Source organism: Corvus hawaiiensis, chromosome 12 (genome assembly GCF_020740725.1).
Source record: "Corvus hawaiiensis isolate bCorHaw1 chromosome 12, bCorHaw1.pri.cur, whole genome shotgun sequence".
Lineage (NCBI taxonomy): Eukaryota > Metazoa > Chordata > Aves > Passeriformes > Corvidae > Corvus > Corvus hawaiiensis.
Genome location: NC_063224.1, coordinates 1736544 through 1749236, shown reverse-complemented (window position 1 = coordinate 1749236; position 12693 = coordinate 1736544). Strand labels below are relative to the sequence as shown.

The 12693-nt window shown below is 51.1% G+C and overlaps 1 protein-coding gene across 2 annotated transcripts in view; it reads left to right on the top strand.

Annotated features, from left to right (window-relative positions):
• The window catches only part of ZC3H18 (zinc finger CCCH-type containing 18), a 42859-nt gene that overhangs the window by 7324 nt on the left and 22842 nt on the right, over window positions 1-12693 (top strand). Inside the window, exons 4-10 of one of the 2 annotated variants that reach the window (XM_048316824.1) lie at window positions 2504-2588; window positions 3421-3569; window positions 3985-4077; window positions 4571-4728; window positions 6164-6196; window positions 7760-7877; window positions 9684-9982. In XM_048316824.1, coding sequence (XP_048172781.1) covers window positions 2504-2588; window positions 3421-3569; window positions 3985-4077; window positions 4571-4728; window positions 6164-6196; window positions 7760-7877; window positions 9684-9982 — 935 coding nt within the window. The remainder of the gene's footprint in view (window positions 1-2503; window positions 2589-3420; window positions 3570-3984; window positions 4078-4570; window positions 4729-6163; window positions 6197-7759; window positions 7878-9683; window positions 9983-12693) is intronic. The other variant, XM_048316825.1, reaches the window with a different exon arrangement.

The window sequence follows — 12693 nt, the reverse complement described above, 5'->3', positions numbered from 1 at the left end:
TGCCACACGCTGAACCAAAGCTTTGTCCCAGAGCCATCCCAAATGAGCTTTGTTCCCTCTCAATATGGGAAGGCTCCAGTGCTCCACTGCTCCCGGAGGACTTGGGAGTGATGCTGACAGCAAATCCCATGGATTGGGTGTCCAGGAGCTGCTCAGATTGAGGGGCTGGTGCTGGAGGGTGGTTGTGGTGCTCAGCAGGTGGGGAACCCTGATCCTCAGCTGTTTGTGGGGCTCCAGCAGCATCTGGATGCGTGGAAGGGGAACAGAAGGCGCTGGGATTTCTGGAAAATGCCCAAGGCATGGTTTGAAGGTGGGGTCAGGGATGTGCAGAGTTTCACAGCCAAGATACTCAGAAAAATCAAAAGTGGGCTTTAGTTGCAGTGGGGATTAGGGAAAATATCATCTTTGTCACTGTTTGTGTGCAGCAGGGAGCTCTGCAGAGCAGCAGCTGTTTCGTGCAGCTTGATGGCAATTTCCCTCCTTTTTCATGGAGAAAACAGGGCAAAGTAATTCCAGGAAAAGCCCTCCCGTGGGCTCCTGGTCTGGAATTGCATCTCAGCAGTGGGAGTGTAAAGCACTGCCAAGAGAAATTGCTGGTGCAGAGCACCTGGGCTGGCTCCCCGTTCCACAGTCCCACCTGCCCAGCTGGGCTGCGTGCTGGGAATATCCTGGGAATATCCTGGGAATGTGCAGGGAAGCACTGGAGTGTAGGTGGGGTCACTGGTGGGGCTCCTCAGCTGAGGAGGGGAGGTGCTGTGTCCTTCCAGGCCCCGTTTCTGTGGATCTGACCTGGCCACAGGACCCTGGGAAGCTGCTGGAGCCTCCCTGGACAGACCCTCCTCGCTTTTTATTAAAGAATCGTATTTTGTGTGGTTTTTACTCTTCATAGTTCATTGACAAGTTTAATTGCTTTAAAAAATGACGCCGTTTTTCTTCCTCGTGCCCATCCTGGCAGGTGATTGTGTTCAACACGTGTTTTCCAAAGGTTTTGTGTATTCCTGAATCAGTGAGAAGGAATTCCAGCACGTTATGGGGCGCAAAAAAATTCCTGGAGCCCCGACTCCGTGCCTGCTCCTTGATTAAAATATGAATGCTCTCCTTTGGAGCCTGAGGCATTCTTGGGAGCTCTCCTTACAAAGCAGGAGATGAATCTGTACTCTGGTTTTCATACATTAACTCATAACAGCATTCCCAGCTGCCTGATTCCAAGGAGACCTCACAGAAATAAATACTTCCCCCTTTGTTCCAGACTTCACACAGTTCTTTTGAAAGCAGCAGAGTGGAGCTGGTTCTTCCATTCAGGCAGCACTGAAAGCCAGCCCCAGCTTTGGGGAAAACTTCAATCTCTGCATTTTCTTCTGCTTTCAGGAGGGGAATATTAATGCAAATTTTAATTGGAATGTAAGTGTAGGCTTTTAAATCCCTTGCTGTTGAGGGGAGCTCTCCCTGTCTGGCTCAGGAATGCAGCAGGAGAGGCTCTTAACCCTCCTCTCTGTTGCTCCTTTGTTTGTCTACAGCCCAGTGATGGCTTTTTCCTTCTTTCCAGCTGCTAAATGGATCAAAGGAGAGAATTTTCCTCATCTTTTCCACCCAGAAAACCACTGCTGCCAGGCAGAGGGGAGGCCCATCCAGATGCTCCCTCTTCACGTGTTTCATGTGCTGGAAATAGGGAAATGGAGGCAGAGAGAGGGAAAACCAGGATGGTTTTTAGGATACAATCCTGGTTTCCTGGCCACATTCCTGTGACAACTCCCTGGTCGTTTGTACCTTTGCCTTCTGCATCCCCAGCTCCTTTCAGGTCCTTTTGGCTTTCCAGGTGCAGCCTAACCAAGCCAGGGAAGGTTGGGGTTTTTTTTCCTGGAAAACAAAAGCAAACGCTGGTGCTTGAAAGTTCCAATAACTTTTCTTCTGGAGGTGTTTCCTGGCTGTTCTTTCTTAATCTTGGAGCAGCCTCCAGCTCCCAGAATTTATTCCTGGGGCTGCAGTCCCTGGGGAGGATGCAGAGTTTTGTTGGAGCTGGTTCCCAGCTCCTGTGTGGAGCTGAGGAGTAGAAGGGAAGGAGTTGCTGGAGAAGATATGCTGGACTTACCCTGAAAAGTTCATTTGTGAGATTGTCCCTGGAGAGGAACTTTGGACGAGGGTATGGAGTGATAGAACGAGGTGGAACTGGCAGGATTATGTGGGATATTGGGAAGAAATTCCTCCCTGTGAGGATGGGGAGGCCCCTGGATCCCTGAAAGTGTCCAAGGCCAGGCTGGACGGGGCTTGGAGCAGCCTGGGACAGTGGAAGGTGCTTTCACAGCCACCTGGAGTCTCCCATCTCCCTGTTGGTAGCAGCACCTTGTGGAGGTGCCCTGGGGTGTTCCTTGTGACCTGCCCTTGTTGGTCTCCCATGGTTTTGCCCCAGCGTGGTTCTCAGTGACTGACTTGGAGCAGATTGGGAAGTGTCAGGTCCTGCAGGGAATGCCCCATGTGAAATGTCAGCTCTGTCTGTCTGTTCCAGGATGATGACTTGGAGGAAGGGGAAGTTAAAGACCCCAACGACAGGAAAGTGAGGCCACGGCCCACCTGCCGCTTCTTCATGAAAGGTAACCACACTCTGGGGCGTGGGAGGAGCCAAAGGTGCTGCAATTGGCCTTGCTTGGGGATTTTTTTTTTCCCCATTAAGCTGCTGTTACATGATAAACTCTGCCCCAGGCGTCCTCAGCGTCACCTTCCTGTTTCTTGGTGGCCAAAGCTGAATTTTCATGGAGCCACTACACAAAAAGGGCTTTGCCCTCAGCGTGGTGAGCCTGGAGGAGGCAGATAGAGGGAAACTTGCAGGGGTTTTTGGAATGAAACAGAGCAACTGTGGCTGCTCCTGGATCCCTGGAAGTGCCCAAGGCCGGGTTGGATGGGGTTTGGAGCACCCTGGGATGGTGGAAGGTGTCAGGGTTGGAACTGGATGAGCTTTAAGGCCCTTCTAGCCCAAACCATTCCATGATCGTGCTCCCCGCCTCACCACTGGTTATTTGGGATGCACCATGGTGCTTGCTATGCTCTCAGGTTTCCTGTGAAAGGCAAAGCTCCTAATTGGAAATGTTTGTCATTAACTAATGAGGAGCTCACAGGCTTATTCTGCCTTTAATTAACACTGTGTGTCCATCCCTCCCTTCTCCCCACTGGAATAAGGTTCTGGTCCATTGATCCATCTGTGCCTGGATGTGTTTGTCCCCTCTGGCAGGTGGAGGGTGACGAGTGTCTCTCCATGTGTGTGAAACAGCTAAATCCCAGCCAGGCTGGAGAGGAGAAAAGTCAAACACCTCAAACAACAAAATCCTTGATGGATTTTCAATGCTTGATGGGGTTTCTCGTGGCTGTGGGGCTGAAGTGCTGCTTGCTGGTGGGAAACAGGGATCTAACAGCTGTGTGTTCCCACAGGACACTGCACCTGGGGCATGAACTGTCGCTTTATCCACCCTGGAGTGAACGACAAAGGAAATTACTCCTTGATCTCCAAACCCGAGCCCTTCTCCCCCAACGGTGCCCCTCCCATCGGCCCTCACCCGCTGATGCCAGCCAACCCCTGGGTATGGAATCTCTTCTGTGCATTTCTGGCTTCTGCAGCACCCTCCCCATCCCTGGAAGTGTTCCAAGTGGGGTTGGACAGGACTTGAAGAACCTGGTCTAGTGGAAAGTGTCCCTTCCAGTGGAACAAGATGAGCTTCAACGTTCCTTCCAACCCAAACCGTTCCACCATTCTGTGATCTTTCTCCTTTTTTTTTTGTTTCGAGCTAATGCCTCAGCAAAATTCAATCCACAACTGGCTGTGTGATTTTTAGATGGTGCTCTTGGAGTTGCCAGCAGAGGGGGGTAATTTTCCATGGTTTCCCGGCTTCCATCGTGCTGAGGCATCTCTGGAGATTCTCTGAGGTAGCTTTACAAAGCATGGCTTTGCTGTTTAAAACTAACTCAAGTGTCTTCTCCTTCTCACCTTTCCAACAGGGAGGGCCAGTGGTTGATGAAATCTTACCTCCACCTCCTCCAGACCCTCCAACAGAAAGTGCCTGGGAGAGGGGACTCCGGCACGCTAAGGAGGTAAATTCCTTCCTCAGGGAGCTGCAGGCTGGCTCCAAAATCCACTGGAAAAGCTCCTTTTGGAGCATGTGGGCCTTGCTCTCTCCCTTCCCCTTTTGCCTTTTAACCTATTAATTATGTTTTGTTGTACATCACAGTTGTTAGACAGCCAAGAGGAGCTCAAATCCAGCTCTGGGGGGTTTTATATTTTAGAAATAGTGGGAATTTGTGGCCCTCAAGTCCAGCCCTCCACAAAGCAAAGCTTTAAGCTGATCCAATTTCCCTCACTTCAGAACCAGTTTCTCCAGTTCATGCAATCACTTCAGGGGGGAAGCTTCTGTTCCCTGCTGTTCTGAGCTGCTAGAATAGGGAATTAATCAGGGAAAGTCCAGCATCCTGCTCCTTCTGAGGTGCTTGAGCTGCTGGCATTCTCCCGAGAGCAGGATTTTTAACATTGCAATTTCTCCCCACGCCGGGAACGTTCTCTCCTCACGCTGTTTTTGTGTTCTGACAGGTATTGAAAAAGGCAACTATGAGGAAAGAGCAGGAGCCTGACTTTGAGGAGAAAAGATTCACTGTGACCATTGGCGAGGACGAGCGGGAGTTCGACAAGGAGAACGAGTTTTTCCGCGACTGGAATTACCGCATCACCAGAGACGTCCGGGACCCAGCGTAAGAGGCACTCTTGGGTTTGCTCCAGGGATTCCTGGGTGGGAATGCAGTGCAGTGAGGCTGGCTGGGGTTCACCTGCCCCTCCAGACTGAGAGAACATCACCTCCAAACATGGCAACAGCTTCCATTAAGCGGGAAGTTAAAAACTTGAGCCGCCTCCGCTCGCTCCAGTTCAACCCCACCTCCTTTAACCCTTCCTGCCTCCAGCAAACCTTGGAATTCTGCTCCCCTCACGGGCCCTCTCCAGCTGTGCATTGCCTCCCTCACACCAGTGCATTCTTCCAGCTTTTTTTCCCTCTTTTTTTCCCTACCCCAACCGTGGGAATTTAAAGCCATTCAAGCTGAGGCTGCAAAGTTGGAGCGTGCTCAGCCCCCGCCGGGGGTTCCTTTGCGCTGCTGCAGCAACTGGTTTCAGCAAACACCTTAACTGGTCCCAGTTATAAACTGGGCAGTGGGCAGAAGCAAAGCTGGTACCTGGCCACAACAAGCACCCTGAATTTAAGTGTTCGGGTGATTGGGGTTTTAAGGTAAAATTTGAAGCGTTGGAGACCTCAAACCCAGCTCTGGGGAATTGTTTGGTAGTTCTCAAGGCAAGAGAAGGAATGGGAAGAGAATTTTTGGGGAAGAGGCTTGTGTTCTGCAGGGATGCAGGTGGATTTGTGTCTCCGTGCTTGTGCATCCTCTGTTCTTCCTACATGGACAGATTATGGAACTGTTTCCACTCCCAGAGGGTTTGCAAGGCTTAGTTCTGTTTAGAGTGGATGAATTACAAAAAACCTCTGGAAAGGAGCAGATGAAGCTTTTGTTCAATATCCTTTGATTGCTCTGGAGTGCAATTCCTTTCCCTAATTTAAAAAACCCCTGTCCTCGGTTCTGCAGCCTGAAAGAAAAGCATTTTCTACAATATTAATGTTTTCCAGAGTTTAATTAGCTCTGGATCTTGGCCTTGTGTTCCTCTGAGAGGCACCTGGGGTTTATCCCCAATGTTCTGGGGACTGTTCATACATTACCTTTATTTTATGACTGTCTATAAAATCCACCAGCAGCGTTTTGGGCCTGTCTGATGTAAGAATTGTTAAGAACAGGCCTGGTTTTCATACAGTCCAGAAAAAAATGTGTTGCACATTGCCCATGTTAAACAGAAGTCATCCAACAAGTGAAATTCCTGAAAATTCACGGATGTGTGAGCAGACTGTGCCATTAAAATATCTTCATTGTGTGTGAAGGGAAAAGTTATGAATCTGCTGCTGTAAACTCTAGAAAATGCTGATTTTCCTGCCCCACACACAATTTATTGCCCAGTTGGACACCTTGCAGCCAAGTGAGCCCTGGAAGTGCAGCTGGGATGTGGAAAATGCTTTCAGCACTGTCTTGTGACCTATGGAGTTGTCTCAGTAGTTCATGAATCCCTTTTTCTTTTTTTGAATAACTATAGGGAGGTGGACATCAAAGAAAACATTAACTATGGGTAAGCAGGTCTTTGATTCCAGTACTGTTGCAACTGTATAAAAATATTCCTTTTCCTTTTTTTTCCATTGCACTTCCTCAAACTTCCGAGGCCACAGACCGACCAGTGTCCCCCCAGCAGTTGGCTCAGTGGATATATTGGATTACTTTTGGGGTGATACCAATGATTTCCTAATGATTTAAGCACTGAATTATCTAAACACACAGCAGTGCTCCTTTTTGAAATAAAAAACCCCTGCCAATATTACAGGAAGGGGAAATTTGGGCTTGAGGCTGTATGGAAAAGCAGAATTTCCTTTCTGGTGTGGCTTGAGATGGTTTTTTCTGTCTCTTTGAACACCTGATGTCACTGAATCCAGGCTGGGTTTGGGTTGGCATCAGGACTTTGGTGCTGTTTGAAGCATCCCTAATCAAGGTCCCTGGTTCTCTTCCCCTTGGCTTATTGCTTCAGTCCAAAATAAAAACCTTAAATTCTTTAAAAGCACAGAAAGAAGTACAGGTACCACTTGACTCATGGGGCAGCACCTATACCTTAGCCTGGTTTAGGTTATTTGGCACTTTTAAAATGCAAAAAATGGCTCTTTATTTCTTTTTTTTTTTTTTTTTTTTAATCAGAGTCTCACTATGGATAATCTGGAATTTGGGAGCACTTGCTTTATAGTCTTAGCTCTGCCACCAACTCCTCTGTGGCCCTGGAAGTTTCTTATTCCCTGTACCCACCTCCCCATCTTCACAGTGGATCTGATATTTGCCCTCCAGCTGGTTGGATGTTGTTGAGTTGGGGAATTAAAATCATCAAACAATGTAAATAGAAATCAGGAAATGGAGGAAAACCGATTTAAGGAGGGTGGGGTTTCAGTCCTTTTCCTCCCCAAAAATCCTTAGTTTTGCAGCTGTGTGTGTGCCACGTGCTCACCAGTCCGTGGGTGGGCCAGCACCTGCTTCCCACTGCAGGATACCAGCTGGAGAAGTGGTGCCTCCATTCCATGGACACTCCAGGTGAAGAGGCAGGGTGTTGCTGACCTGCCCCTGAAGCTCCACTTCTCCCAGTGGAAAGCTCAGCACCAGCTCCTGTCCTGTCCTGGTGGCACTGGGATGCACCCATCAGCACTCCAGGGGCTGGGAATTGGGAGATCTCCATCCCTTCCTCTCCTGAAGGTGCTTGGGATGAGCTGTGGGTGCGTGGACAGAAATCCCAGCTCTCAACCCATGAGGTGAAACACATCCTGCTGCCTTTGCAGGCCTTGGAAGGGGCTCTCAGGAGCAGTTCCTGGCTTTGCACCAGGGTGAGTTTTTGGTGCCTCTCTTTCTGGTGTTTATCAAGAAAGGTCTGTGCTTTTCTCTGATAAGCCTCAAAAGAGAATAAGAGATATAAGAGAGACTAAGAGATAAGCCTTAAAAAAGACTCTTTGGCTGGGCTGTGTAGAAGAGCAACCTCTCTGTACAGCCCTGCTGCATTGCCCGTGGTTTTTGTATCACGGTGACTGAGCTGACCTAGAACACGTAGATTTTGTGGTGCCCAGGTGCCATTTCCCTCTCTAACATTCCCTGTTTTTCGTTGTAGGCTTGATCCCTATGCAGATCCCTATTATGACTATGAAATAGAGCGGTTCTGGCGTGGTGGGCAGTATGAGAATTTCAGGGTTCAGTACACAGACCCCGATCCCTACCGTAACTACAGAGTAAGTAAGGAAATTCCCCCTTCCCCGCTTTTCCTTCCCAACTTTCTTCCAGGTTCTTCTGGGCCTTGGCACAGTTCCAGTGCAGTGCTTGAAACAGGACTTTTCAAATAGTTAATCTTGGCTTAATGACAGCACAGAGCACACCAGAGGTGAAGGGATGGGAGGAGGATCTGTTCCAGCATCGTGAGGGCAAAAGCAGCGCTCCAGGCTTGGGAATGAGGTTGGGAAGCTGCCTGATGGAAAAGGACCTGGAGGGCTGCTTGACAGTGGCTGAGAAGGCCACTGGCACCTGGCTGGTACCAGCCCTGGTGTGGCCACAGCCCCAGGACAGGGATTGTGCCCTGTGCTGGGCACTGCTGAGGCCACACCTGGAGTTCTGGTCAGATTTGGGCCCCTCCAAGACAGACACTGAGGGGCTGGAGCGTGTCCAGGGAAGGGAGCTGGGGAAGGGTCTGGAGCATGAGGAGCGGCTGAGGGAGCTGGAAAGGGGCTCAGGCTGGAGCAAAGGAGGCTCAGGGGGGACCTTGTGGCTCTGCACAAGTCCCTGACAGGAGGGGGCAGCCGGGGGGGGGTCGGGCTCTGCTCGCAGGGAACAGGGACAGGAGGAGAGGGAACGGCCTCAGGCTGGGCCAGGGGAGGTTTAGATTGGATATTAGGGAAATTATTTCATGGAAAGGCTGTAAAGCATTGGAACTGCCTAACCGCAGGGCAGTGGTGGAGTCCCCATCCCTGGAAGTGCTCAAAAAACCTGCAGGTGTGGCACTTGGTGACGTGGTCAGTGGTGACCACGGTGGTGCTGCTGAGCTGAGGGGTTGCAGTTGATGATCTAAAGGCCTTTTCCAACCTCAGCAATTCCATGTCTGAGATGGGAAGGTGGTTCCTCCTCATGCCCCTTGGCTGCTCCTCAGTGTAGCAGTTGAGCAGCGCTTGCAGCCACATCTGCTGCCATTCTTGGACATCTTGGAGAGGGAGGGAGTTTCCAGAGAACAACCTGGAAAGGTTTCCTTGTTAATTCTTGGGAAGGAGAGGAGTAGATTTGGGCAGGTGTGCTCTGTGTACCAGCAGAGGCTCCACCCTGACTGTCCAGTGCTGGTGGAGCTGCACGTTGGGATTGAGGCACAGCGAAGCAGCAGCCGGCTGCTAAAATCCCAGGAGCTGGGTGGTGAGATGGATCTGGATGAAAACAAGGCTCTGAACCTTTTCTCTGCTCTTCCTTTTCCCCTCATGCAAACTTTGTGCCTCGGGAGCAGTGACCAAACCAACCAGCCCTGCTCAGCAGGGAGCTTTTCAGTGCTTTCCATCAAATCCTTTCAAAAATCGCTTTTCCTTTGCTCCAAATCCTTGTTTTCTGCAGAAGCAGTGCCCAGACAGGAGCCTGAGCCCCACATGACCAATGATTTTCCTGGTGCTCGTTTGCAAAGTTAATTAGCTGGTTATAGAAACGATTAGCAATGAGAGGAGCGACTTGTAAACATCAATACATTTCTTTAATAAGCTTAATAAACCAAATTAATCTGAGCATTGCCTTTGAAAACAACAGTTGTGTGGGCTACGATGCTGTGTTTGCATCCAGGTTCTGCTCAGCAGGATGCAGAGTATTGATCTCTAGGTTATTGATCTCTAGATTATTGATCTCTAGATTATTGATCTCTAGATTTATTTGCAGGTTATTGATTTGCAGGTTATTGATCTCAATCCTTTGATGAGGGAGGGCAGATGTAATTCCTGGCAGTCCCACGCTTGCCACCCGCTTCGCTGGGAGCCGTTCCCACAGCATCACGATGGTTTCTCTGTTCTTTTTTCAAGGAAAGAGAGCGAGAACGGGAAAGGGAAAGAGAGAACAGACAACGGGAGCGGGAACGGGAGCGGGAACGAGAGCGGGAACGGGAGCGGCGCCAGCGGGAGCGCGAACGGGAGCGGGAACGGGAGCGCGACAAGGAGCGGCAGCGGCGGAAAGAAGAGTGGGAACGGGAGCGGGAACGAGTGAAGAGGGATGAGAAGGACAGGCAGCACAGGGACCGGGACAGGGAGCGGGACCGGGACAGGGACAGGGAGCGCGACAAGGACAAGGACAAGCCAAAGCCCCGGTCCCCGCTGCTCCCGAGGTAAGTGTTTGCTGGGATTCGGATTCGGCGTTGTTGCAGCTGGCGGGAGTGAAGATGCTGGTGTGTGTAACTGCTGAGTAAAGTAGTAGTTGATGAGCCTTGTGGCCGCTAAGTGGAGCTAAAACATCGGTGACAATGAGTGTGCGTAACGCGACCCTCAAAGCAGGAGTGTGTTTTGGCGTGGGGGTGTTCGGCTCAGCCCTCTTCCCTTCAGGCTGGAGAGGTTTTGGGAGGATGAGGGGCTCCTGCAGGTTGGTTCCTGGGAGCGCTCTGGTGACTCCCTTTGAGGCCTTGACAAATCTCTGTCACAAGAGCCAGGGCTGCTTGGGGAGTTTGTGGCTAGCAAAAGTATCTGAAGATACTCCAAAAGGAAAAGGCAAAGGAATTGTCCTGGGAATGAGTCTCTGCTCAGTGGAAGTGCAGCGTGGGGTCAGGTCTGTTGCCTCTGACCGCCTGTTGTTTGTGAAAATCCCGGTCGTGACCTGTGTGAAAGAGAAAATGGAACCCAGACCAGACTGAAAGTCCAGGGACGTGATCCCTGTTTTGTTCCTCTGTCAATGATTTACGTACCCTGCCCTCCTAGCCTCCTCTGTCTTTGTGAAGCTCTGGATAAATATCCCAGTGGAATGGAAGTTGTAATGTCCCGGCCTCGTTTGGTTCAGAATCATGGAAAAGTGTCACGTTTTTTGTTGAGGGACATCTTGGAGCAAGCTGGTCTAGTGGAAGGTCCTTGCCCATGGCAGGGGGGTGGAATGAGATGAACTTTAATGTCCTACCCAACCCAACCCATTCCATGATTCTGTGATCTCCAGGAAAACTGCTGAACTGTTGCTTGGGAAGAGTGGCAGATGGAGACTCCCACAGCGTGTGGAGGACCATGGGGACACACAGGCACGTGTGGGGCAAGGAGAGGTGCAGGGAAGCTATTTCCCAAGATTTATTGGAGCTTTTCCTGGTGTCTTTGTTCCTCTGCACTGGAGGAAGGTGTGAGACACGATAGGCATGAGGAAGAGTGGGATTAATGAAGAGCAGGGCTCAGAATGCCAGGAATGAGGCTCCACGTGGAATCAGGTAGCTTCAGGTGGCAGCAGGGCTTAGTTTGATCTGCATTACCGAAAGGAAAGCTGATTTTTGATCCTCTTTCCCAAGAGGAAGTGACAGTTTCAGAACGGTCTGGAGGAGCAGCAGCAGCTCCAGAGCAGTTATAGGAATACCATAATTACCTGTTCCGTTTAATTACAATCTTCACTTAATAGCCACGATTTGTGCACTTTAATTACCACATTGCCTGGTGGTTTGTGCTCTCCTTGGCTTGGTGATGGGACAGATCTTGTCCAGACCCGTGTGATGGAGATGATGTCAATGAAAGTGATGTCACCTGCTTGGCAGCTCGAGGTCATGAGTCACTGATGGTCACCGTGACCCAAGGCTGAGCCTGCTGCCTGCTCCTTCCCTTGGCACTTCTGGAGTCCTGGGGCAGGGCTCTGTAGGGAGAGTTTGGGCTGCCAGTGCTGCCCAAAGGGTGCTGGGTAGGAGCGGTGGCCGTGCTCACCAGTCTTGGATCCATCTCATTCCATGAAACCATGTGAGAGCCCGGAGATGGGATTTGACAGCATTCAGGGGATGCACATTCCCTGCTTCCCTCTGGCACAAGGCAGCTGGGGATGCCTCTTGTGTCTCCAAAACTCCTTGAGACGAGTCTTGGTCATTCAAAAATACTTTCTGATGCACCTCTTTGCTGTTTTTGTTTTAAGTGTGCTGTGGAGGGGAGTTTTCAAAGGGAATGGAGTGACAGGACAAGAGGGAATGGCCTTAAGCTCAAGGGAATGCAGGGTTAGATGGGATATTGGGAAGGAATTCCTCCCTGTGAGGGTGGGGAGGCCCTGGCACAGGTTGCCCACGTTGGAAGGGACCCTAAAGCCCATCCCATCCCATTCCACCCCCTGCCATAGGACTTCCCATGGTTGACATCCCTGTCAACATGACCCTTTCCCACAGCACTGTGGGTGTCTGGGTGTCTGTGGGGAAAACAAGCCTGCAGGAGCAGGTTTTGAAAAAGCTTTTTAACACGTGAAGGCGTAATTCCAGCTTCTCCCTCGGAGAGCACGTCCCTCATCCGTCACCTGGCGTTTCCCCAGGAGTCCCCGTCACGCTCGTGCTGTGGCCTGGCTCTGGGCTGTGTCCCACGTCACTTGGTGACCAGCTCCCACCTTCCTCATGGCAGTGCAGTGGCTCGAGCCGTGTCACCTTTTCTCCGCCTGGCTCCGTGCCAGGCTCCAGAGGAGCAGGTTTGGCATCCTGGCACTGAGCGGCTCCCGAGTTGGTTTAACGTGTCACACAGCGGGGATTGCTCCGCGCTTCCTGGGAAAGCAGGATGCACAGCAGGGCCACAGCACTCACCTGTGGGTCTATTTATAGACTCCGGGCTTTCCCTAATTGCTGGATCCCAGCTTTTGGCAGGTCCGGCCTCTCCGGGCGGCGCTGGGGGCCGGCTCACGCCACAGCTGCCCGTTAACATTCCTGCCGCCTCCAGGGCCCACGCGGCCCTGCTCACTAATGAGCTTGGAAAACTGCTCCACAGAGCCTGCAAAACTCCTCCACAGAGGTTGTGCAAGCAGCACCGAGCTTTGCCAAAGGCACAGCTGAGGACGGCGATCCCAGGTCGATGCCGGTCGCTCCGTCGGCGTAGGGGCTCCCGCAGGAGCTGGAGG